General features: G+C 47.1%; 2 protein-coding genes across 2 annotated transcripts; both read right to left on the bottom strand.

Moving 5' to 3' along the window:
- Nucleotides 1-1004: 1004 nt before the first annotated feature.
- shroom3 (shroom family member 3) lies at nucleotides 1005-21565 on the bottom strand. The gene is made up of 24 exons (XM_055153219.1): nucleotides 20976-21565; nucleotides 20118-20311; nucleotides 12292-12393; nucleotides 12055-12201; nucleotides 11721-11938; nucleotides 11256-11466; nucleotides 10808-10860; nucleotides 10392-10632; nucleotides 10005-10326; nucleotides 9289-9395; nucleotides 7819-8261; nucleotides 7417-7611; nucleotides 6998-7190; nucleotides 6723-6894; nucleotides 5986-6041; nucleotides 5203-5273; nucleotides 3953-4666; nucleotides 3680-3869; nucleotides 3026-3218; nucleotides 2266-2408; nucleotides 2042-2093; nucleotides 1810-1975; nucleotides 1492-1610; nucleotides 1005-1421 (listed from the first exon to the last, which is right to left on the bottom strand). The coding sequence occupies exons 2-24, from the start codon at nucleotides 20294-20296 to the stop codon at nucleotides 1005-1007; spliced, it is 4704 nt and encodes a 1567-aa protein (XP_055009194.1). The 5' UTR covers nucleotides 20297-20311; nucleotides 20976-21565.
- Nucleotides 21566-23027: 1462 nt separating this feature from the next.
- Nucleotides 23028-25531, bottom strand: LOC110159934 (THAP domain-containing protein 1). The gene is made up of 3 exons (XM_020924532.2): nucleotides 25279-25531; nucleotides 24548-24740; nucleotides 23028-23809 (listed from the first exon to the last, which is right to left on the bottom strand). Exons 1-3 carry the CDS (start codon nucleotides 25347-25349, stop codon nucleotides 23507-23509), a joined length of 567 nt encoding a protein of 188 aa, XP_020780191.1. The 5' UTR covers nucleotides 25350-25531; the 3' UTR covers nucleotides 23028-23506.
- Nucleotides 25532-25643: the final 112 nt, after the last annotated feature.

Genomic DNA, 25643 nt, shown 5'->3' with positions numbered 1-25643 from the left:
GCAGTTTGGAACACGTGTTCACGTATGTGTTGTATAACATCACAACATAAGCCTCTCTCCCCTCAGCAACGCAGCACGCACGCGCGCGCGCGCACAGATACACACGCACGCACTTTAGGTTTCCATGATTCTTAGGCACATTACATTAACAGACTGATTCCTAACTTTATCCGTAGTTACTGCATGTCTAACAAACCTATTTTAATCCATATCTGAACTTTAAGAGTGTGTGTGTGTGTGTGTGTGTGTGTGTGTGTGTGTGTGTGTGTGTGTGTGTGTGTGTGTGCGCGCGCGTGTGTGTGTGCAGATTTGAGTTCCCACAATATAATAATTACCTGGCCACACACAGAACACAAAGTTTAAAAAGGTTTTATTGTGCAGAGAACATTCAGCTCAGTGAACTTCTGAACAGAGCCCTGCAGAGGGTCTGCACAAAGACAATGGCATGAACACTGAAAAGTAGGATAGAGAGAGAGGAGGTAGAGGGAAGGGAGGGGGAGTGGAGGGGCAAAAACAATAGAGTCCTTAGGCAAGACACTTCACCCATGTCAGTGTAGCCCAGGGCAGCTGTGGTTACACTTGTATCTGAACACCAGTGTGTGTGGAGTGCATAAATAATGCCTACAGTGTAGCTTTGAAACAGTTCTGTGGTGGGCGCCCCCTAATGGTCACACACGGTCTGCACTGCTGTGGCCATTAAATGGATTTACATTAGAACACAAGGAAATCCAAAGCTCAGCTTGTTTTTTCTGCCTCCTGCTCCATTTGAAGAGTGAGCTTGTTACAAAATAACCTACAGATAAATGAACAGCGCCTCCTGCAGCAGCGGCTCAGGTGGCAGTGTGGTCTGAATACTGCTCCAGCCCATAATATGATGAAAAGGGGAATGGATGAATAATACAAAGTGAGGCCATTTGTGAGGGTCAAGATGGTTCTGTAAAGACATGGTGAGGTGAATGCATTGATATGAGTCGGAGAAATCTGCTGTATCTCCTCAGCTCCAGTTACAGCGTCGTCACGGTGACAGGACAGTCTAGGTGGGATGTCCTGGGTACCACATGGGCAGAGCTTGGGTACCATTTGGGCGGAGCCTGTGAGTGCAAGAGGAGTAGGGGCGTGGCTGACAGAGTAAGGCCCACCCGGCTCCACCCCCGAGCCTGAGTCACCTCCAGAGGCAGCGTGTCCAAGAGGAGACTGAGCTGCTCCTGGTTCTGCTGGAGCGCATCTTCCAGGCGGCGGTGGGCGATGAGCAGAGCGGGCGTGGAGCTGACTAGGTGCTGGTACTGCTGCAGCTGGGAGGGTTTCAGACTGAGGCGCAGGAACGAGTGCACTGTGCACTGCCGCCGCTCCAGGTGGTCCCTTAGCTCCAGGGCGTCTTGGGTCTGACGCAGGAGGACGCTGCGCTTATGAACAAGAGAGTCCTGAAACCAAGAACAGCAAGTTTATCAAGATAAATCCATGTCTAGTCTAACAGAGGTATTGCAGGCTTACCCAGAGCTCAGTGCTGCCCTCTGCAGGCTCCTGTCGGCGCAGCGAGGCCAGTGAGCGCTCCACTCGGGCCAAGCGTCCACACAGAGACAGCAGCAGGTTCACCACCCGCTCCAGGTCACCTGCAGCACAGAGAGAGAGAGAGAGAGAGAGAGAGAGAGAGAGAGAGAGAGGGTGACTGAACAAAAGCCATAATATAAGAACCTAAAGCCACACAGGGGAACTTTCACCACTTGCTCCAGAACATTCTAGTATGTTATTCCAGATACTTTGTAAAAAATATTTGCAGTAGTTTTAGTTTCAGATTAGCATGTGTCATACCAGTGAACATGAGGTACTTGTCCCTGTGCACAGCCTCACACTGCTCCTGTACCCAGACCTCCACTCTGGCCCCCAGCTCCGTGTGCTCCCTGAACGCAGCACTCAGCTCCGCCTTCTCCCGCTCTAAACTCTCTATGCAGCTCCTCAGCGCTTCACACAGCTCCACCTAGGGGGCGTCACAGGTCACACAACACTTCTGTACAGTATTGGTATTTGATGTAAAGGGCTGTACCTTCTGTGAGATGAGCTCATGTGTTGAACTCAGATCCGTGGGCCCCCGGCTCCTGCACACAGATGATCTTTGTGAAGAATGTTTTTTTTTCTCCACTCTCCTGCTTTATCAGGGCTTTTATGACCATTAAAAACAAGCTTTACTAATGACACCTCTGCATTCTCTTCTACAACTACTACATATTCTACAGGACTGAGAGAATACTTGTGCCAGTGTGTGTTTACCAGTGGTCCTGCGGGCTGCTCCCTCTCTGCTCCTGTGACAGTTCTGCAAACAGGGGGCTGTTTGGACAAATCTCCAGTAGGACGTCAACAGTGGATTTACCCCACACGTCCATGAGAGGTGCTAGAGAGCCATCACTGTGAACCTGAGAATACATGAGACACGAATAAGAATATAATGAATAGAAGAAGACCTGTATTTGTCCCATCATGAGGATACTGCATGTTGCACTGAAGTCCAACAGCAGCAGTAGAACAGGAGGGACACGGTGGAGTGGGTCTGTGGCATCATTATTTTTGAGGTCGATCAGGTCTGAATTTTTTATTGGCCAATACTGATCATAACTGATACTGATCGCACGAACTTGGATATAGTGAGGAAAATGATTTTATTATTTGAAAAAATAATACAGGCTTTTAATAATGATGTTTGACCAAAATCTAACAAGTTGTCACATCAATGAAATTTTGCTGACAGTGTAATAATAAGCTTCTGAATGCTGATTATTACTTGCATGTGTGATCAGCCCATTTTGCTGATCAAATCATGTTTTTGTATTCGGACATAATGAGTCTGAGAACCGATGTTCTAATTCACCCATCTCAACCACCAGGTGCTGTAAGCACTGAATGCCAAAGTGATCAAAATAAGGGCTAAACTGGATCAGCAGCAGCAAAGAAAATGTAAATGTGTTTGTTGCTTTCATTTGGAGACTGTTGTAGGTCATGTACTATATTGTCTGTATTTTCAGAGGACACTCACCAGTCTCTGGAGCAGCTCCTGGACCCTCTGCTCCTCTGGGCTCTGCAGCCGCACAGGCACTGGCTCATAGTCCAGCCCCAGACTGTTCTGCACCACCTCATCTGGGCTGGACGCTGGGGGGACAGAGGGACAGGAGGACAGGAGGACAGGGGGACTGGGCTTTGTCTTCAGTGGGAGTGCAGGGGGACTGAAGCTGGATGAGGCACAAGGAGACATGTGAGATAATGCATCACACTGTTTAAGTCATAATGAAAATTATCTATGACATGGGCCCTCGTTCTGCTCCTGCAAACATGGAGTATCTAATAGACACTTTATAAAAATAAAAATAAAAAAAAACTTGCCCCCTGCTGTATGCAGTCAGTAGGGCATGCACGAAAATGAGACACAGCTGTACACAAGCCCAGAGTTTGCAGGGGCAGGATGCGGGCCCATGTCTTTCAGAATAGGGTTATTTTCATTACATAACTTTTAGAATTGATTTGAGTAATTCTTATAATTACAATTACAATTCGACTGCCTCTAATATTCATCCTGGAAGATTTCTCTCCTGTATTCATATGCTAAAACATGTAGTTTTAGAATATGTTCTCTAAATCATAGAGCGTAGATTGTTTCTTTATGTTGAAATTTAAAGTATATAAAGAGTCTTACTCATTTTCACCATCAGCTCCATGCACAACGCTGCCCTTGTCCTCACATCCTATTGGTCGCTTTTCCCTCAGAGGCTGATGCTTTGTTTCAGATCCACCAATCGTACTCCATTTGTCACCACCCATGTTCTGATTGGCTGTACCAGCCTCAAACTGGTTGCCACTGGCCGGTGCAGCTGTGTCCCGTCCATCTGAGGGGGACGAGCTGTACCCAGGGCGGGGCGTGTCAGACAGGGGGTGGGATGTGTTGGACAGAGGGTTAGATGTGACAGACAAGGGCTGGGGTATGTCGGACAGGGGGTGGGGTGTGTTGGACAGGGGGTGGGGCATATTGGACAGGGGGTGGGGCGTGTTGGACAGGGGGTGGGGTGTGTTGGACAGGGGGTGGGGTGTGTTGGACAGGGGGTGGGGTGTGTTGGACAGGGGGTGGGGTGTGTCAGGCAGGGGGTGGGGCGTGTTGGACAGGGGGTGGGGTATGTTGGACAGGGGTGGGGGTGTCGGGCAGGGGGTGGGGCGTGTCGGACAGGGGGTGGGGCGTGTCGGACAGGGGGTGGGGGGGGCGTGTCGGACAGGGGGTGGGGCGTGTCGGGCAGCGGGGTGGGGCGTGTCGGGCAGGGGGTGGGGCGTGTCGGGCAGCGGGTGGGGCGTGTCGGGCAGGGGGTGGGGGGTGTCGGACAGGGGGTGGGGCGTGTCGGACAGGGGGTGGGGTGTGTCGGACAGGGGGTGGGGTGTGTCGGACAGGGGGTGGGGCATATTGGACAGGGGGTGGGGTGTGTTGGACAGGGGGTGGGGCGTGTCGGGCAGGGGGTGGGGCGTGTCGGACAGGGGTGGGGCGTGTCGGACAGGGGGTGGGGCGTGTCGGACAGGGGGTGGGGCGTGTCGGACAGGGGGTGGGGTGTGTTGGACAGAGGACAGGGCAGACCCACAGAGGCAGCCAGGTTGCTGCGCTGTGTCCGCTCCCTACGTGAGACTGGTACCAAGAGTGGATCTGTAACCAAACCAAAATCCATCAGTGCTTCATGTGGAGCGTGTGTGAACTGCAGAGTCTGTATCTGTGACCGGTACAATCTACTGTTTCTATTCAAACTAAACATTTACAGTATATTTGTATTGTTAATGGCCTGCTCATGCTCGTGAGTTTAGTTGCTTTAGCATTTCATGTTTAGAAAAAACTTAAATAATGCCTAATAAAAAAATGAAAAAAACAAACATTTCTCTGTTTCCTACACTAAGATCTGGTAGAAATAATAATAATAAATTCATATGTGTTCTTTAAACAGTGGGTTTACATGTAGGGGAAATCCAAAAATATTGATCTAATTATCAACCCTATTTGAACTGTGTAATTAATTGTGTAAGTAATTTGATGACATATTCAGCTTTAACATTTCAAAACAACAGTTTTCAACAGTTAAAACTGTTAGGTCTTTTGTAGGAGGTACTGCTCATTAACCGGTCCTAATGAATATTCACATCATTTAAATACTCAAGACAATTACAAATAAAGTGCACGTATGTGTGTACCTGGTGTGGGGTTGCGGGCCGCAGGAGGAAGAGGAGAGAGCCATTCGGCTGCTGAAGGCCCCTCTGCAACTCTGAAATACAGAGACACTTTAGTCCATGTCTTTGATGCCCAAGACCATACGCTCCTCCTAAACTCAAAAAGACCGTCTGACTGGCTGGATCTGGATCTGGGGTCTGAGTCTGAGCAGCAGCAGTATGTGTGTGCTTTGATTGGAGGGATGCAGGTCACTAGTGGACTTTGGGAGCCGTGACAGGCAGACAAATGTCTGTTGATCATGAGGACATTTAAAGGGCACAATGCTAAGGGACAGGTGCTTGAGCTCCACTGGGGCATGTGCCTGGACAGAGGATCAGCTGTACACATCTCCAGAAAAAACAAAAACAAAACCTCAAGCTGATCACTGAGCGTTAGAAAGGACTGAATCTAAAACAACTAAAAATGAGGAGAGAGGAGAATGTCAGAGGTGGTTGTGGTCTAAGAGGTGGTGGTGAGTGTCAGAGGTGGTGGTGAGTGTCAGAGGGGGTGAGTGTCAGAGGTGGTGGTGAGTGTCAGAGGTGGTGGTGAGTGTCAGAGGGGGTGGTGAGTGTCAGAGGTGGTGGTGAGTGTCAGAGGGGTGGTGAGTGTCAGAGGTGGTGGTGAGTGTCAGAGGGGGTGGTGAGTGTCAGAGGTGGTGGTGAGTGTCAGAGGGGGTGGTGAGTGTCAGAGGTGGTGGTGAGTGTCAGAGGTGGTGGCAGGTGCTGGTCGTCAGACGGGGTGGTCCTGCAGATGGAGGAGGCCTGTACCTGAGTAGAGCCAAACTCTCCTTCTCAGAGATGAGTCCAGCCAGCGTCCTTCCAGCCTGTGACACAAACACAAAGGCTCAGCTACAAAACAGTGGAGCAGTGCCTGATTTTTACGGCTTTAAACTAGTTTGCAGTGGTCCAATGTTATTCTTCCTTAAGCATTCTGAGCATTGTATCATTCACCACAATGAGTTTATGAGCACTTTTCATAAAAGGTATAGGTATACGCCCCACTGGTGCAAGGCTACTACAGTGAACATAGTCAGGTCATGACCTGACTGAGATCCACTGATTGAAACATTGTCATTCTTTAAATGCAGTTTGGGAGGAAGTGTCCAGGTTTGTCTCACTCTATAAGCACTTTTCACAACTCTCTGGGACCTGGGTGAGGTTTATGTCATGGTAAAGCAGACATTAACTAGCATTCTAACATGCACATCCTGATTAACAAACAGTGGGACACTTTAAAATTAGATGCAGATAGAACACAGTGGACTTAGTTTGACCTCAGGAGCTGCTTATACTATATTTCTGTTCTGGGACATATTTTGCTCAGACACACTATTTAAGATTTATAGAGGCAGGTGAAATAATTCAGTTCAAATTCTGTAAGAAGTTACAGTGCTTAGTTGCTAGTAGAAATAGCCAGGTTACTTGTACATTTTCCTTTTGGATGAACACCATACAGTCAAGAGGCAAAACTGTTTCTGTCCCCTGTCTGGGAGTATAACAAATACCTGCTCCACAGCGCCCCCTGGGAGAGAGCAGAGGGATCTGTTTGTCCTCTCTGGTCTGTCCTCAGATGGAGTCTTCTTCAGAGGACTGTCTACCTCCCGGCAGAGGGACAGGCTGTGGGACACAGGGGCAGGCTGGTGGACGTCTGCACCCAGAGACACAGCTGCATCAAGGCTGCAGGATGAGGATGTACAGAACGATGGGGATTATTTGAAGAATTGAGAACAGAACAGAATAATTTTCATCAAACATTAGACAGTTTTTATGCGTCTTGTACTTTGGAGGTTGGAGGGCAGGGGCGCGAGGGGCCGTCACTCGTCCTGGATAGAACACAGTGGAGCGGGACTTGTGGCGTTCTCCTCCAGGGGCCAGGGGGGAGCTTAGGGTCCCTTTCCCAGAGAAGAGGTGTGATTCCTGGGCACAGTTCTGCAGAGAGAGCAGGCTGGAGGAGGTGACCAGGCCCACGGAGTCTGAGTAGACAGAACATAGACAAATGAACTGTACTCCTGATGAGTACATAGTACATTCATAGCAGTACACAGTACTACTGTATCTATGTGTATGTATATATACACACATACACAGTATGGATCATATCATTCTGTTTTTTTACAATGAAACCAATGAAAATCTTTTTTAAATTATTATTATTATTATTATTTATTTTTTTTTTTTTTTGATCTAGCTGCTGTTCACCTGCAGGAGTGTGGTCAGGCTGGAGCACCGCACTGTGAGGTCTCCTCTGGCTCCGCCCCTTTCTCTGGCTGCACTTCCTTTCCAATCCAAACTGTGTATCCTGTTCCGAGGTCCCGCCCACCACAACAGAAGTCCCGCCCACCAGTCCTTGGGCCGCCTGCTCAAACATCCTCCTGCGGTCAGCCACACTGGTGTCTGAAGAACAGTATCACAGCAAACATTACAGACAGTACACACAAGAACTCTTCAGATCAATTCTACTAACAGAGTGATATGTGAGGCACATGTCATGTGAATGTTTGAATCTGGTTGGTCAAAGCGTCACAACAATAGAACAAGTCCATAATCCTCCAGTGTGCTCCTAAAGCAGCAGCACTGAGGAGTGAAGAACAGACTGTTTACCTCCTGCTCGTCTGAGGAGCGCTGTGCTGTCCGTGTGAGTCAGTCCAATCTCATTCATGCACTCAGGCTCCGAGAAGGACCTCTTCTTCTGGTCCCATGTGAGACGCTTACGGCCGCAGATCCTGGTGAGGGGAGAGGCTGAAGGAGGGGTTGCAGCCGTGGGTGCAGGGAGGGGTGCGGGTGTGGGTAGGTTGAGCACTGGGGCTTTGACCATGTGAGCAGAGGGCCTAGATGTGAATACTCCTGCGTGGGGCTTGGGCAGTGTCTTTGGTCTGGTCTTCTCTGGTGGGGGCAGCTGTTTGGGGTCTCTTTTGTCCAGGTAAGTGTTCCCTTTAGGAGGCACAGGCGGTGGGGGCACAGATGGGGCACACTGCAGGCTTGTGCATCTGAAGGAGGTCGACTGAAACACTTGAGTTTGAGACTCTCTGTGGTCTTGGCATGACCTGAGAAAGAGAAAACAGACACACACTATGGTAATGGAACACAGTGGATTTATATTTACTTTATATCTTTAATAATCTTTGCCTTGGATATCCCCAAACTCAGGCTTTTCTCATCATCATCATCTGTAGCAGTTCCAAGCTGGCAATAAAAATTAGGGTGACCATACGTCAGTTTTTTTACATGTCCTGTCCTGACCGTTTTAATAAAGTGATGCAAATGTCCAGGTTTTCATTACATTTCATTGAGCCATTAAACTGAACAGCTCTCGTAGCTCTCTGTGACTCAGAAGGAGCGGGCAGACTCAAAGAGTTGGTCAGTCTGCAACATGCCGAAGCGCAAATGCACATTTAACAATGACTTGTACAAGAAATTCCCCACTTTCCATCCCGGTCGAGACAAGTGGGAGGCCATGTGCACAGTGTACAAAGCAGCACATGTGTTTCAGTGTCCAGCTTCACAAGGTGAGAGCAGCTCAGTGACAATGACGAGGCCCCACACCCCGCCCCCTGGTACGGTGTCCTGGTTTTCACAAATGGAAATTTGGTCACCCTAAGAAAATCCCTGTCAAATTTGGTTCAGAATAATTCAACTTTGGGTCACTGTCCATCTGTTTAAACTCCAGTGTACAGTAAACAGGACCACTCATTTTAGAAGGAGTTTGAATACATTCACTTCTCCCATGACGATAAGCAGAGGGTGGCGGGCTTGGCTTCTCCAGTCAAGGTGTGTGGAGCCCCAAAGGCTTTATTAGACACAACAAGTACAGAGTGAAATGAAGAGACAGACGGTGGAGACATTTGAAAAAGGGACAAAGTTGAGATGCAGAGGTGGTAACAAGACCATGTGAGCACTAAACACTTAAACCACTACACCACTGGGGGTCACAGTAACACTGGTGTTTCCTACACACAAAAAGCTCCTTTCATCTCTCCTCAAGTTGTACAGTGTATTTTGGATATACCATGAGCATCCTTCAGCACAGCCTGAGCCTGTACTAACCCTTTCTGACTTTGGTTGTGTGTTGACCTGTGCTTCTCTTGAGGGCCTCCTCCATGACTCAGGGTGTGACAGGTGCTCCTACCGGGCAGGTTCCTCACATCTTCTGCTCCATGTGATGTTCCTTTGTCGTCCACCTACACAAGTCAAGACACAAATGTGAACACAGAAGAACAGAAAAGAACAAAGAAGAACAGAGAAGGGTTTGGTTTGAACCAGTCCTCAGCTGGATGTTTCATACACCTCCAATTTACTTGTCAAATAAAGTAGTCAAGCGCCACAAACATTTTGTAAGGCTTTTGGGATTATTTTTGGCAATATTCTTTAAAACATGCTTCAGTAAGTCTGTTTTTTTTTCACCATCAAAGGGCACACAGAAAAGACAGAGCTGAATATTTATAATTTGCTTGTACTAGTGCAGTTTTGCTCCACTGTCCCAGGGTGTCCCCCAGTGTTCGGTGCTTGGATTGCTCCGGTTCATTCTGTTCATCCTCCTACTTGTCCCCAATTCAAAACGCCTTTTAATCCTTTAATCCTAATCTGAATGTGAGTTACAATTTTTACTTTATCTTTTCTGCATAGTTAGTTAGATTCATTTTGTTATTGTTTTGTGAAGCGTCTTTGAGTGTAATGAAATGCACTACAGTATATAAGTAAAAATGTACTATTATGTATTATGAGTTAGTAGAGGAGTAAAACACATCACTGTTTTAATTCAAAGTGGTTGTATTAGTGCTGGGGAGTACCTGCTTGGGGCCAGTCCTGTGCCTGCTGTTGCTCAGGCCCTGTTGTCTTGTGGCCCGCTCTCGGTGCTCCAATCGGCTCACCTTCTCCAAGACAGACAGACAGGGGCTCTCTCCCCCCTGCACCTCCACCAGAGCCTTCTCCAGACGCGTCAGGGGGTGCTCCTGTCGCGTCAGGGGGTGCTCCTGTCGCGTCAGGGGGTGCTCTCGGTCCAAGCGCTGTGGTTTTATGGACTGTGGGGCAGGGGCTGAATGACAGGACAAGGATCCGAGGCAAGCCACTGACGAGAACATATCCAGCTGATCACGGGAGTCTTTAAGGGATCTAAAGTAAAAAGTGAAGTTTAAACTCTTCATTTTGCAGAACCCAGATGAAACAAAAGGCTTTACCGCTCTGCCTCTGGAGCTCTGTGGTAAGTGTGGGAGTATCCATTCCAGTGGTCCCTATGTGGCGTTGGGTAAAGTCCAAGGTTGGATCCAGAGGAGTGACTAGGGGGCCAAGGGGACTCTGTGAGGGGCTCTTGGAGGGGCCCTGGGCTCTGGGCCTGTCTGGGCTTGCTGCTGGGACTGCTTTCTGGGCTTTTTTCTATCACAGTGTGGAGCTGCCCCTCAGTCATGTACAAGCCTTTAGCTGGAACAAAACAACAACATTACAGAAGTGTTCCAGTGGAAGCTGGAGGCACTTGTATGTGAGGATGAGCCTGTACGATCAGGAGGGAAGTATGTATATGAAGTACAGACTCTAAGTACAGACGGAGTGTAGTACTGCAGATGTCTGTATGTACATGAAGTACAAAGAGTAGTACCTGCTGACGGTGTAGAGCTGCTGGGGTGAGGCCAGGAGCCTTTCTGCTGACACCTGAGGAGAAAGTCTAATCAGAGGGGCAGATCTACACAATGTATACACCAGGCTACACTGTGCTAATGCAATAAAATCACTAACACATATGACTGTTTTATGTATTGCTTGTTTATCTGTTGCATATTCTCCTCCACTGCTCCACTGTCACAAGGTCCCCCAAGGTTTGGTGCTTAGTCCTCTCCTGTTCATTCTGTAAATTTTCCTTCTTGGGGAAAATTCATCTTAGTTTTAACCATAGTCACTATTTGCCCAACTTTAACCTAAAACCCTAACTTTAACCTATTTTAACCCAGATCCAACTTTAACCTATTTTAACCCAGATCTGAACTAAACCGATGTCATGGGAACATCATTTTTGTCCCAAAAAGGAAGGAAGTTCCCATGATTGGTACCGTAGAGAGCGCAGGGAGCGGGCGTGCTCCAGACTGGACCAGGAGCTTGGCCGCTCTTGGGAAGTTGAAGTGTAGGTTTCACTGCGCCGCTGAGGAGCTGGCGCCCCCTTCAGGTTCTCATAGGAACTCTGGCCAGTACTCCAAATGGGACCCAGACTGTGGCGGTTCAGCAGTCGATTTTCAGTGGCACCATGATAACACACTCCGCTCGCTGTTCATAGAAACACAACATAGCATAAATGATAGTGTTAAAAATAGTGAACTTTTTCATCTATTCTATACACTCAACAGTTTGAACTATCATGTATCAGGCATGTCTTTGAATGAGAAGTGGACTGTCCGGCCCAGGGTTACAGACCCTGAGCTGAGGGCAGTAAGCACACTTTGGACTAAAGTCTGAAGTTCGCACATTGGCTGTGGCATGGAGAGAGCGGCTGTCTCTGCTGTGTGAGTACAGGGCCATACCTGGCTGCTCCCTCAGTCTGACTCGACCGGCTCGGCTCTCAGGGTCTAAACCATGAGGCCTGTAATGGACGCTCCTCATGTCAGCAGTCTGCTGGATACTCTCCAGAGAGAAGGAGCGCTCACTGTCAACACCAAGGCCTTCTGGGAAACTGAGGCTGGGGGAGCAGGAGGAGTAGGCAGAGTCTCTCTTGCTGTGGAGCAGGTCACTGCTGGATGACCTGAAAAAATATGAATAGCAAGTTTATTCTGATGATGACTGAACTGCAGGTGAAAAAATATATTTTTAGTGCTTTTATGGTAAATAAGTGAAATGAGAACATGTTTGTAAAGGCACCTGGTGGAGGAGAGCTGAAGACAGGAGGAGGAGCTGCGTGAGCCCAGATGAGCAGACCCAGGATGGCCTGAGGTGTGAGGCTCCAGGCTCTCCAGGCTCCAGCTGACCCCCCCTGGAGAACTCAGGCCTGAGAGGAGGTCGGCCGCACTGAGGACAAACACCAGGAGTTTAGTTTTGCTTCTTTCTCTCTTGATGAGTTTAGTCCTGTTTTGTGTGCGAGATGTGAAGTGTCCAAACCTGGAATGAACACTGCTCCTCCCACTCACGTGCTCCACAGACTCAGAGGAACCTTCTCCCAGTTTGGTGGAGTGCCACGAGTGAGGGCGAGAGTCCCTGCGCCTGTAAGCACCAACACAACACATGACACACACACACACACACATCTGTACACCTGTAAGCACCAACACAACACATGACACACACACACACATCTGTACACCTGTAAGCACCAACACAACACATGACACACACACACACACACACATCTGTACACCTGTAAGCACCAACACAACACATGACACACACACACACACATCTGTACACCTGTAAGCACCAACACAACACATGACACACACACACACACATCTGTACACCTGTAAGCACCAACACAACACATGACACACACACATCTGTACACCTGTAAGCACCAACACAACACATGACACACACACACACACATCTGTACACCTGTAAGCACCAACACAACACATGACACACACACACACACACACATCTGTACACCTGTAAGCACCAACACAACACACACATGACACACACACACACACACATCTGTACACCTGTAAGCACCAACACAACACATGACACACACACACACATCTGTACACCTGTAAGCACCAACACAACACATGACACACACACACACACACATCTGTACACCTGTAAGCACCACACAACACATGACACAACACACACACACACACACACATCTGTACACCTGTAAGCACCAACACACAACACACACACACACACACACATCTGTACACCTGTAAGCACCAACACAACACATGACACACACACATCTGTACACCTGTAAGCACCAACACAACACATACACACACACACATCTGTACACCTGTAAGCACCAACACAACACATGACACACACACACACACACATCTGTACACCTGTAAGCACCAACACAACACATGACACCACACACACACACACACACATCTGTACACCTGTAAGCACCAAACACAACACATGACACACACACACACACATCTGTACACCTGTAAGCACCAACACAACACATGACACACACACACACACACATCTGTACACCTGTAAGCACCAACACAACACATGACACACACACACACACATCTGTACACCTGTAAGCACCAACACAACACATGACACACACACACACACACATCTGTACACCTGTAAGCACCAACACAACACATGACACACACACACATCTGTACACCTGTAAGCACCAACAACACAACACATGACACACACACACACACACACATCTGTACACCTGTAAGCACCAACACAACACATGACACACACACACACACACACATCTGTACACCTGTAAGCACCAACACAACACATGACACACACACACACACACACACACATCTGTACACCTGTAAGCACCAACACAACACATGACACACACACACACACACACATCTGTACACCTGTAAGCACCAACACAACACATGACACACACACACACACATCTGTACACCTGTAAGCACCAACACAACACATGACACACACACACACACACACACATCTGTACACCTGTAAGCACCAACACAACACATGACACACACACACACATCTGTACACCTGTAAGCACCAACACAACACATGACACACACACACACACACACACACACATCTGTACACCTGTAAGCACCAACACAACACATGACACACACACACACACATCTGTACACCTGTAAGCACCAAACACAACACATGACACACACACACACACACATCTGTACACCTGTAAGCACCAACACAACACATGACACACACACACACACATCTGTACAACCTGTAAGCACCAACACAACACATGACACACACACACACACATCTGTACACCTGTAAGCACCAACACAACACATGACACACACACACACACACATCTGTACACCTGTAAGCACCAACACAACACATGACACACACACACACACATCTGTACACCTGTAAGCACCAACACAACACATGACACACACACACACACACATCTGTACACCTGTAAGCACCAACACAACACATGACACACACACACACACACATCTGTACACCTGTAAGCACCAACACAACACATGACACACACACACACACACATCTGTACACCTGTAAGCACCAACACAACACATGACACACACACACACATCTGTACACCTGTAAGCACCAACACAACACATGACACACACACACACACACATCTGTACACCTGTAAGCACCAACACAACACATGACACACACACACACACACACACATCTGTACACCTGTAAGCACCAACACAACACATGACACACACACACACACACATCTGTACACCTGTAAGCACCAACACAACACATGACACACACACACATCTGTACACCTGTAAGCACCAACACAACACATGACACACACACACACACACACATCTGTACACCTGTAAGCACCAACACAACACATGACACACACACACACACACACATCTGTACACCTGTAAGCACCAACACAACACATGACACACACACACACACACACACATCTGTACACCTGTAAGCACCAACACAACACATGACACACACACACACACACATCTGTACACCTGTAAGCACCAACACAACACATGACACACACACACACACATCTGTACACCTGTAAGCACCAACACAACACATGACACACACACACATCTGTACACCTGTAGCACCAACACACACACACACACACACATCTGTACACCTGTAAGCACCAACACAACACATGACACACACACACACACATCTGTACACCTGTAAGCACCAACACAACACATGACACACACACACACACACACACATCTGTACACTGTAAGCACCAACACAACACATGACACACACACACACATCTGTACACCTGTAAGCACCAACACAACACATGACACACACACACACACATCTGTACACTTGTAAGCACCAACACAACACATGACACACACACACATCTGTACACCTGTAAGCACCAACACAACACATGACACACACACACACACACATCTGTACACCTGTAAGCACCAACACAACACATGACACATACACACACACACACATCTGTACACCTGTAAGCACCAACACAACACATGACACACACACATCTGTACACCTGTAAGCACCAACACAACACATGACACACACACACATCTGTACACCTGTAAGCACCAACACAACATGACACACACACACGCACACATCTGTACACCTGTAAGAACCAACACAACACATGACACACACATACACATACAGACACACACACACACACACACATCTGTTCACCTGAAAGCACCAACACAACATGACACACACACACATCTGTACACCTGTAAGCACCAACACAACACATGACACACACACATCTGTAAGCACCAACACAACATGACACCCACACACACACATCTGTACACCTGTAAGCACCAACACAACACATGACACACACATACACATACACACACACGCACATCTGTACACCTGAAAGCACCAACACAACACACGGCACACACACACACACACACATCTGTACACCTGTAAGCACCAACAGAACACATGACACACACACACATCTGTACACCTGTAAGCACCAACACAACACATGACACACAAACACACACACATCTGTACACCTGTAAGCACCAACACAACACATGACACACACACACACATCTGTAAGCACCAACACAACATGACACACACACACACGTCTGTACACCTGTAAGCACCAACACAACATGACACACACACATCTGTACACCTGTAAGCACCAACACAACATGACACACACACACAACTGTACACCTGTAAGCACCAACACAACACATGACACACACACACGCACACATCTGTACACCTGTAAGCACCAACACAACACATGACACACACACACACATCTGTACACCTGTAAGAACCAACACAACACATGACACACACATACACACACACACACATCTGTACACCTGAAAGCACCAACACAACACATGACACACACATACACATACACACACACACACACACACATCTGTACACTTGTAAGCACCAACACAACACATGACACACACATACACACACACATCTGTACACCTGTAAGCACCAACACAACATGACACACACACACATCTGTACACCTGTAAGCACCAACACAACACATGACACACACACACATCTGTACACCTGTAAGCACCAACACAACACATAACACACACACACACATCTGTACACCTGTAAGCACCAACACAACACATGACACACACACACACACACACACACACACATCTGTACACCTGTAAGCACCAACACACACAACACATGACACACACACACACACATCTGTACACCTGTAAGCACCAACACAACACATGACACACACACACACACACATCTGTAAGCACCAACACAACACATGACACACACACACACACACATCTGTAAGCACCAACACAACATGACACACACACACACGTCTGTACACCTGTAAGCACCAACACAACACATGACACACGCACACGTCTGTACACCTGTAAGCATCAACACAACATGACACACACGTCTGTACCCCTGTAAGCACCAACACAACATGTCACACACACATCTGTACACCTGTAAGCACCAACACAACATGACACACACACACACACATCTGTACACCTGTAAGCACCAACACAACATGACACGCACACACACACATCTGTACACCTGTAAGCACCAACACAACACATGACACACGCATATCTGTACACCTGTAAGCACCAACACAACACATGACACACACACACACATCTGTACACCTGTAAGCACCAACACAACACATGACACACACACACATACACATCTGTCCACCTGTAAGCACCAACTCAACACATGACACACAAATGACAAATGAATTCTGACTGTAATCTGTACACATCTTTACACACTAACACATGACACACACATACACATCTGTACACCTGTAAGCACCAACACCACACATGACACACAAATGACAAATGAATTCTGATTGTAATCTGTACACATCTTTACACACTAACACATGACACACACATACACATCTGTACACCTGTATGCACCAACACACACACACACACACACACACAACTGCACACCTGTTCGCAGCAACACAGTACATGCTACATACACATTATATGGGCCATAACAGTTCACACAGTCTGTTTGTTTGGACAGTTCTGGCAGGTGGTTGTATGAATTGACTCTTCCTCTAATAAACTAGTTCACTTAGTTGAAGCTCTAATTACTAGTTACTAATAAAGAATTGAAACAGAAGTATTAACCAGGTCCTTGTAAAGTGTGTCCTTCATCTCCACTGTTTTTCACACTGCTATAATTCACACATGACCTGACTGTGTCCCCACATACAAGGTCAACATTTTTAAATCAAATATAACTTTCACAATTGTAAAGCTGATTTGGAAATGACACTCAAGATTTTTATGTTATAATTTAATATTTGGTTCTGAAAACTCTCATTATCCAATCAGAAAGCAGAATGAGCCTCACACGAGTCTTTCATTTGTTTTACCAGGTTTTAGGTTAAACCTAAAAGGACTCACTCTGATCTAAGCCTTGACAGCTCAGTGAGTAAATTCTGGAAGTCCTGAGCTTTCACATGAGGCCTGGCCTGTCCACATACTCTACTATATTTATTAACGCTGTAAGAGCACAGGCTACATACTGTTCCTTTAATCATGACTGAAGTCTGTAAGTGAAAAGAGGAGCCTAAAGAGAAGGAGCACAGGGCATGGCTCACATTGCCGTTTGAATATGTTTACTTCAGGATAAACAGGAAGTGATGGTATCAGACACTGGGGATGGTGGCTAAAGAGAAGAATAAACTGTGGACCTTTGGGAGACAGGCTCAGATGTGGAGTCCAGCTGAAGGCTCCAGTACACTGGGACACTGCTGATCTAGAGCCCAGAATAGCACTCTGTTTGGGGCTTATCTCAGGAAGAACCAGCCCCTCCTCACCACTGGAGCCTGTGCCTGCCCTGTCCTGCTCCGCACATGTGAAATTAGGGATGCAACAGCAATTGCAAATGAATCAAAATCACAATTAAAAATGGATGGCATTAGTTATTCTGCATAAAAACTGCTAACCCTGTAGTTTAGATCAGTACAAACATGTTCTTTTTTTCAATTGTCAGGAGATTCCTATTATTAAAACAGAAGTGTCCTGTGCCAGGGGTTTGTAAAATCCTGATCTTGTCAGATCTCAGAAGCTCTGCAGAGCTGGGCCTGGGAAGAGGCAAAAACACTGTTTTGTCTTAAGCAAGGCTCTTGATTCAGTCAGATTGGCAGCCTCACTTCTGTCAGTCTGGCCCTGGGCAGCTGTGGCTCTACAACAGTATCTTACCAGTGTGGAGAGAATGAAGAATGAAGCTTTGAAATATGATTAAACGACAATTTACAGCGCAAAAGTAACTCTGAATGCATGATGCTTTTTATCTGGCTCTCACTTTAATATGACTTTATCATCCTGAAAGTTTCATAAACTTACTAAGAATGTTGATGAATTACACAATGAGACAAGGATATTTAGCAGATTTTAAAGAGGGGGTATTATGCCAAATCAGTTTTTTTTTGTTTGTTTTCTTTTTGGTTCTCTCCCAGGCCCTTTTCAAATCCTCCTGACAGTTCGCTGTGAGATTCTGTGCGATGCTCCACCCGTGCTCCCACACTACGTTCTCCAAAAACATCATGCAAAACTTTATTAGCACGTCAAGTGTGTTAGGATAGCGCTCTGAAGGGGGGGGTGACTTAGCATGGACTTGAAAAGACTCAGTGTCAAAAATGAAAGTGTAACTTATTAAAAAAAAAAGTTAAAATGTTGTTTTGGGCAGATATAACATTTTGAGAAAGATCAAACGTAGCACAGTGATCTGTTTGGTGTTAGCAGCTAATCTCCCAAAGACAAAGTCAAATTTACACTCTAATGAATTCTTGTCAAGCTAAAAGTTCCTTTTATTCAAATCAAAAAACATAAAATAAACAACCTATTCAAATAAAAATAAATTAAAATAAAGACAATTCATGTAGAATGCTCTGGTTTTGTAGCATTTTTGTAACTATGTACGTTTGCCTCAACATTAGCATTAGCACTGAGACACAAACATTTCTCTTTTTAAACACAGACGTGTCCTTCATTGAAGTATTTGTTTTATTTGTGTACTTTTTAACATGTTGTCACTGACATCCACCCACAACTCCCTGTGTACTGCTGCATTTTTAAATATTATTTAATTTTAGCGCAACGGTGAAAATCTGAAGGGGCGGCTCTGACAGTGAGGCTGCTGACGCTATTGGCTCTATTCACGCTTATGTCACAAACCAGGAAGACGTTTGGAAACATGCAATGACAATTTCCTGTGTAGATCCCGACACTGGACTCACCGACCAAATGTGATCAAACCCACTGAAGTAAATGTGATCAGTTGTAAAGTGAAGACTGCAGATGTATTTGCTGTTTGGAATCATCTAGAGTTTGGCCTCATCTCTTCTCATCACATGTACCAGTGCACTCAGAGTTGTTTGTCAGTGGAGAAATGATGAAAACTGAGCTATGTTTGGAATTGTTGTTGAGCTGAACATAAAAGAACGCTACAATGACCTGGAGATGAAGAAAACTGGGACATTTTCTCATTTGTTCTAAATTCTGTCAGACTTACTACAGCGAACAGATCCTGTCAGAAGTTGTAATCACATGTTTCCAAACGTCTTCCTGGTTTGGGACGTAAGCGTGACTAGAGCCTGTTATGTACAGAGCATATAGAGGACATGTCAGGGAGAAGGCGTGTCATGAGACCTGGTGAGGTGCAGGACTCTGGTGAGGAGGCCTGTTGCCGTGGTTTCTCCACCTGTTGCCGTGGCACCGACACTGGCCAAAGAGGGGGCTCGGTTTAGCTGCATCTCAGAGTGAAACATCGCGCTCTTCTTTTGCTTCTTCTTTAACTTCCTGCGGTAAAATGCCTCCAGGAACTCCATGGCAACAGAGTTCAGCTGAGTGAAGAATGAAAACGTGTAACTAAACATTGAATCTACTTGTTTTCACTACAAAACTGTAAATGTGGTTTAATAGCAGCATCTACTGTTCTTAGTCAGTTTTAGTTTTCGTTGAAACTATGTACGTTTGCATTTTAGTAGTTGGTGACATCACACATGACTATCCTGATTTACAGCCAGCCCCTCCTCCCCCCTCACTCTTCCCCTCTAGGTGCCACTCAGTTGAGCAGCTCTTTCTGAAATGTGGTTGTGGGCGGAGTTTAAATCAAAATTGCAGTTTGAATGGGTTTAATTAGCAAATCACAAAGACTGACAATTTAAAAATATATATATAATTTTTTGCAAAAAAAATATCCTCTTATTGTAAAAGCTGCTACCCCTCGACTTTAGACCTAGACAAACTTGTTGTGAAATACATGGAATTCTTCCTTTAGTTTATTGGGGCAGGTTTGAGTTTCCTCAACTGTTAAATGCTCCTGGACATCTTTAAAATGTGAACGTTGAACAGAATCCTGCTATCTAACCATTACAAATTACAAATCGTAAAATCGTAATAGCAATGCTTTTCGGGAAAAATTTTAATTACATATTTTGACCAAATCATGCAGCCTAGTTTCAGTCTAATCACCTTTAATAAGACAAAAATGACAAGAATACTTACGGAGGATGGCGTGCACGATGAGTGTCCGTTAGCTCTGCGCTGGCACGGCCCGCTGTGGTGTCACAGTCCAAGTACAGGACCTCGGGGACCCACCGGGGGACAGGGAGGGGCCCACTGAAGTCACACTCCCCCCAACCACAGCCACCACCAGGCCCCAGGATAGTCCCAGTGGATTATTGCTTCTGGTGAAGAAAGCTCAGCAGATGGATGTGTGTTGTGTGTGAGGCGGTGGCTCGTGTGTGTGGACCGTGTGTCTGTGAGAGTCTTCAGGACACAGGACTAGAATCGCTTGTATTGTTGGTGGAGGCCACATGCTGCTCATGAGGTCTGAGATGTTATGGTGGCTCTCCAGGCTCCTCTCACTGATCATTCATAAACTCAGACTCATCAGAGTGTGTGTGTGTGTGTGTGTGTGTGTGTACACAGGGGAAACAAGAGTGTTTACAGAGCACAGGGTGGGTCTGCTCTTATCTGCTGCTGGGGAATGTCTCAGAGAGGAGGGGGTCTCTCCTCTGTGCGTGGCCCCACAGCCTCACCCAGCACCAAGAGGGAGCAACAAGTTCCAGTGTCTCATACTGAGTCCCGGCTTAAATCTGACTCACATCCGGAGATCCTCAGGCTCAGGCAGTTACCATTATCATGTTTAAAACCACTTTTTTTTTTGTTCACAAAAACTGTATGCACATTTTTAATGAGCAAGGGTCAAAGGTGTGCTTCTTTTTTGTGCATATACATTTTTTTTTAATAGGGATGGCCCAAGGAGCATGCTCTCTAGATAACTCCAAGTGGGTGGGTGAGACACACTTGATCAAACATTTCACACCAGATACCACCTACAAACAGTATTTTGTTCTCTGCAAGTACATCAGGTCCAAACACAGTACTATTAAAGTGGGCTAAACTACACAACAGGTCTTTATTGTTTCTTTTTAAACTTTGAATGGACTGGCCCCACAGTACGTCTCAGACCTCATCCAAATGTATACCTCCTGAGGTCTGAGGTCCAGCTCCAGCTCAGGGTGCCTAAGACGAGACTTAAAACCGGGGGGACAGGGCCTTCTCTGTGGTTGGCCCTAAACTCTGGCACACTCTGCCCCCCCACGTCCCAACAGCCCCAAAGAGGAGAGTTTTAAGTCTCGTCTTAACATCCACTTTTAATACCATTGAGTTGTGTGCTCCTCTGTGTTTTTTTATGTGTTTTTATTGGTTTTATTGATTTATTTGTTGGTTTATTTATTTCTAGTCTATGATGTTTGTTCTTATTTTATTTTACTGGTTTTATTACTTTAAGACTAGTATTATTTTAGTAGTTATTTTATCATTTTATTATTATTATTGTTATTATTATGTATCTATGCAGCACTTTGGAAACTGTTTGTTTGTGAAATGTGCTATAGAAATAAAGTAGATTGGATTGGATAAAACAGGACTCCTACAGTAGTTCTAGAGAAAGACAAACCAGGGTCAGCCTCATCCCTGGCTCAGAATGCACACGACCTGCAAAAACTCCAAAGAGGAGACTGAAGAGGAGACTGAGGAGGAGACTGAGGAGGAGACTGAGGAGGAGACTGAAGAGGAGACTGAGGAGACTGAGGAGGAGACTGAGGAGGAGACTGAAGAGGAGACTGAGGAGGAGACTGAGGAGAGAGGAGGAGACTGAGGAGGAGACTGAAGAGGAGACTGAGGAGACTGAGGAGGAGACTGAGGAGGAGACTGAGGAGGAGACTGAAGAGGAGACTGAGGAGGAGACTGAGGAGACTGAGGAGAGACTGAAGAGGAGACTGAAGAGGAGACTGAAGAGGAGACTGAAGAGGAGACCGAGAAGGAGACCGAGAAGGAGACTGAGGAGGAGACTGAGGAGGAGACTGAAGAGGAGACTAAGGAGGAAATGGAGGAAGAGAAGAAGGAGGACTGAGGAGGACATCACAGACCTTTCCCTGTATAAAGTGTAAAGCCTGTGATCACTACGGCACAGCTCTGCTCTCAGTGTGAAGAATCCAGCAGTCAGAGGCGTGTGGAGTCTGAGGGAGGAGTCATGTGGGACACGTGAGAGGTTCACATGAGAGGTTCACTTGTGAGGTTCACTTGTGAGGTTCACTTGTGAGGTTCACTTGTGAGGTTCACTTGTGAGGTTCATTTGTGAGGTTCACTTGTGAGGTTCACTTGTGAGGTTCACTTGTGAGGTTCACTTGTGAGGTTCACTTGTTCCCCCGTTCTACAGTTTTATGTTGATTTCTCTTTTGACATTTGTAACGAATAGGTTCAGGTTTGGGTTATGTTTAGGAACAGGGTCAGGTTAGCCCAATGTTTGTCCATGTATGTGAACTAATTTATTTTTCTCCAAGTTACAAATACATTTTAAAGCAGCTCTTAAAGTATGAATGAGACCACTGTGTGCTGTGAAGTGAGAAGAGGTATAGGACTGCAGAATCGGGGCACAGGTCCTTTGAGCGCTGCTGAACTACACAAGAGTCTGGAGTGTGTGCACCACAGTTTGAGAACAGGCGCACAGGTAAACATAACTACACGGGTCAGTTCTGGTCCAGGCTTGTGGGCAGCGCGGGCAGCCCCAGAGTGTTGCGCAGACGTCGGATGTGCCTCTCCTGTCGTCTGCATCTTTGCTGGCTGCTCTTGAGGCGTCTGCGCAGACGTTCCACCTGCTCCTCTAGCTGCTCAATACGCTTCTTCTGCCACGCAGAGTCCTCCGCCGTGTAGTTGTGGTCACATGAGACTGCTGCTGTCTGGTCATGTGACACAGGCTCCTCCCCCTGCTCCCCAGGGTCAGAGCGCAGAGGGAAGTGCAGATCAGGAGGAAAGGACTCCCGGCACTCATGCTGGAACACAAACCATTTAAGATGTTAGGAACTAAAAAGTTAACTATGTAACTTATGTTACTGTTAGGCAGCCCGCCACCTGTCCGTCTCCATGGAAACCCAATAGCTCTGACTGAAATCTTCTACAGTATGGCATTAAACACTTCATGAGCAGTGCTGAGTAGGTGCTGCATGGATAGATACTGTGGGTGGGTACTCTGTGGATACTATGTGGGTGGTGCTGTGGGTGGTGCTGTGGGTGGGTGCTGTGGGTGGGTGCTGTGGGTGGGTGCTCTGGGGGTGTGTGGTGCGTGGGTGGGTGCTCTGTGGATGCTCTGGGGGCGTGTGGTGCTGTGGTGGGTGCTCTGTGGATGCTCTGGGGTGTGTGGTGCTGTGTGGGTGTCTGGGTGTGTGGTGGGTGCTCTGTGGATGCTCTGGGGGTGTGTGGTGCTGTGGGTGGGTGCTCTGGGGGTGTGTGGTGTTGTGGGTGGGTGCTCTGTGGATGCTCTGGGGTGTGTGGTGCTGTGGGTGGGTGCTCTGGGGGTGTGTGGTGCTGTGGGTGGGTGCTCTGTGGATGCTCTGGGGGTGTGTGGTGCTGTGGGTGGGTGCTCTGGGGTGTGTGTGTTGTGGGTGGGTGCTCTGTGGATGCTCTGGGGGTGTGTGGTGTTGTGGGTGGGTGCTCTGTGGATGCTCTGGGGGTGTGTGGTGCTGTGGGTGGGTGCTCTGTGGATGCTCTGTGGATGGTGCTGGGGTGGGCACCTTGATGCGCAGGCAGGAGGAGAAGACGGAGGGCACGGCGTTCTCCTTGAGCACGCGGTTGTTGCACTCCCTCTTGAAGCTGTCCTGGGTGAAGTGCTGTGAGCACAGGCTGCTGTACTTGGTGGGTCTGAAGTTGTCTCGTCTCATGGCTGACACCCACTTGTCACAGACGTCCGGCCGCGCCAGAGGGAACCTGTGCCATCACCACATGTTTACCACATTTATTTTGAACAATTTTTTTTTTTTTTTTTATAGTCTTAGGGTAAACTAAATGATAAATTTTATACACACACACATATATACCAGTTTAAAATAGTTGTCAGTGCGCAGGATTAGGCTGCTGCTGTCTGATTGCCACAAATGGATGTACAGAGTGGGTTTAACAGTGAATTAGAGCTGGTTTAGTCCTGAAACATCTCACCAGTAAAACTCGCCACTAGCAAAAACGAACTTGGTCGATTATTGAACAAAAGTGTTTAGAGGTCTGGCACGGATTTGAGGTGGGACGCTTTCATTGTGGGCGCATCTGATCTAACCCATGGTTCTGGGAGATACACTGGCAACGTGAATGTCAAAGGAAAACTGTGAACGTGACGTGAATGTACGTGGTCACCGTTTTGCGCCAGGTGGTACAGGTGTGCACTGCGTGTGGTCAGATGTCCTCTGGTTCCACACTTTGGAGCCTGATGCTAACTGACCCGAGACTCCACGGGGGACAGAACTGGACTCACTTGTGGAAAGAGATCTCTTTGTCTTTGTGGTAGCGGTTTTTACAGCCGTACGCAGAGCACGTCTGCACCATGTTGTGTCTTTGCCGCCTCCTCTGTGCAGTTGTCCGGGTAGTGTCAGTGCGTCGCTCCGCTCCTCACAGCTCCAGGGCGCACATCCTCAGCGCGGTCACGGTTCAGGGCATGGGTCTAGTCACGTCTGTTAATACATCCATGGGTCAGAGCTTCACTGCCCCTATCAAACATGGCGGACACATTCTACTCTTCTCTCCCTTTCCTGCAGGCTGTGCACTGCGTACTGCTTCCCCCATCAGGTGATGGGCGAAACTACACAATACGCGAGGACCATAAAACCTAAAAGATCCTAA

The sequence above is a fragment of the Boleophthalmus pectinirostris genome, unplaced genomic scaffold (assembly GCF_026225935.1).
Source record: "Boleophthalmus pectinirostris isolate CB_2022bp ecotype Guang Dong unplaced genomic scaffold, ASM2622593v1 HiC_scaffold_18, whole genome shotgun sequence".
NCBI classification, from domain to species: domain Eukaryota; kingdom Metazoa; phylum Chordata; class Actinopteri; order Gobiiformes; family Gobiidae; genus Boleophthalmus; species Boleophthalmus pectinirostris.
This window is presented reverse-complemented; position numbering and strand designations above follow the sequence as displayed.

Coding starts and splice junctions, on each gene's coding strand:
- shroom3 (XM_055153219.1), bottom strand. CDS start 20,296: ATGGAGTTCCTGGAGGCATTTTACCGCAGGAAGTTAAAGAAGAAGCAA. Junction 10,633..10,807: donor CAGCTCTACACCGTCAGCAG/GTACTACTCTTT, acceptor GTTTTGTTCCAG/CTAAAGGCTTGTACATGACT. Junction 8,262..9,288: donor GGCCCTCAAGAGAAGCACAG/GTCAACACACAA, acceptor TCTCTTTCTCAG/GTCATGCCAAGACCACAGAG.
- LOC110159934 (XM_020924532.2), bottom strand. CDS start 25,349: ATGGTGCAGACGTGCTCTGCGTACGGCTGTAAAAACCGCTACCACAAA. Junction 24,741..25,278: donor AAAGAGATCTCTTTCCACAA/GTGAGTCCAGTT, acceptor GTGATGGCACAG/GTTCCCTCTGGCGCGGCCGG. Junction 23,810..24,547: donor CCTCCTGCCTGCGCATCAAG/GTGCCCACCCCA, acceptor TTTGTGTTCCAG/CATGAGTGCCGGGAGTCCTT.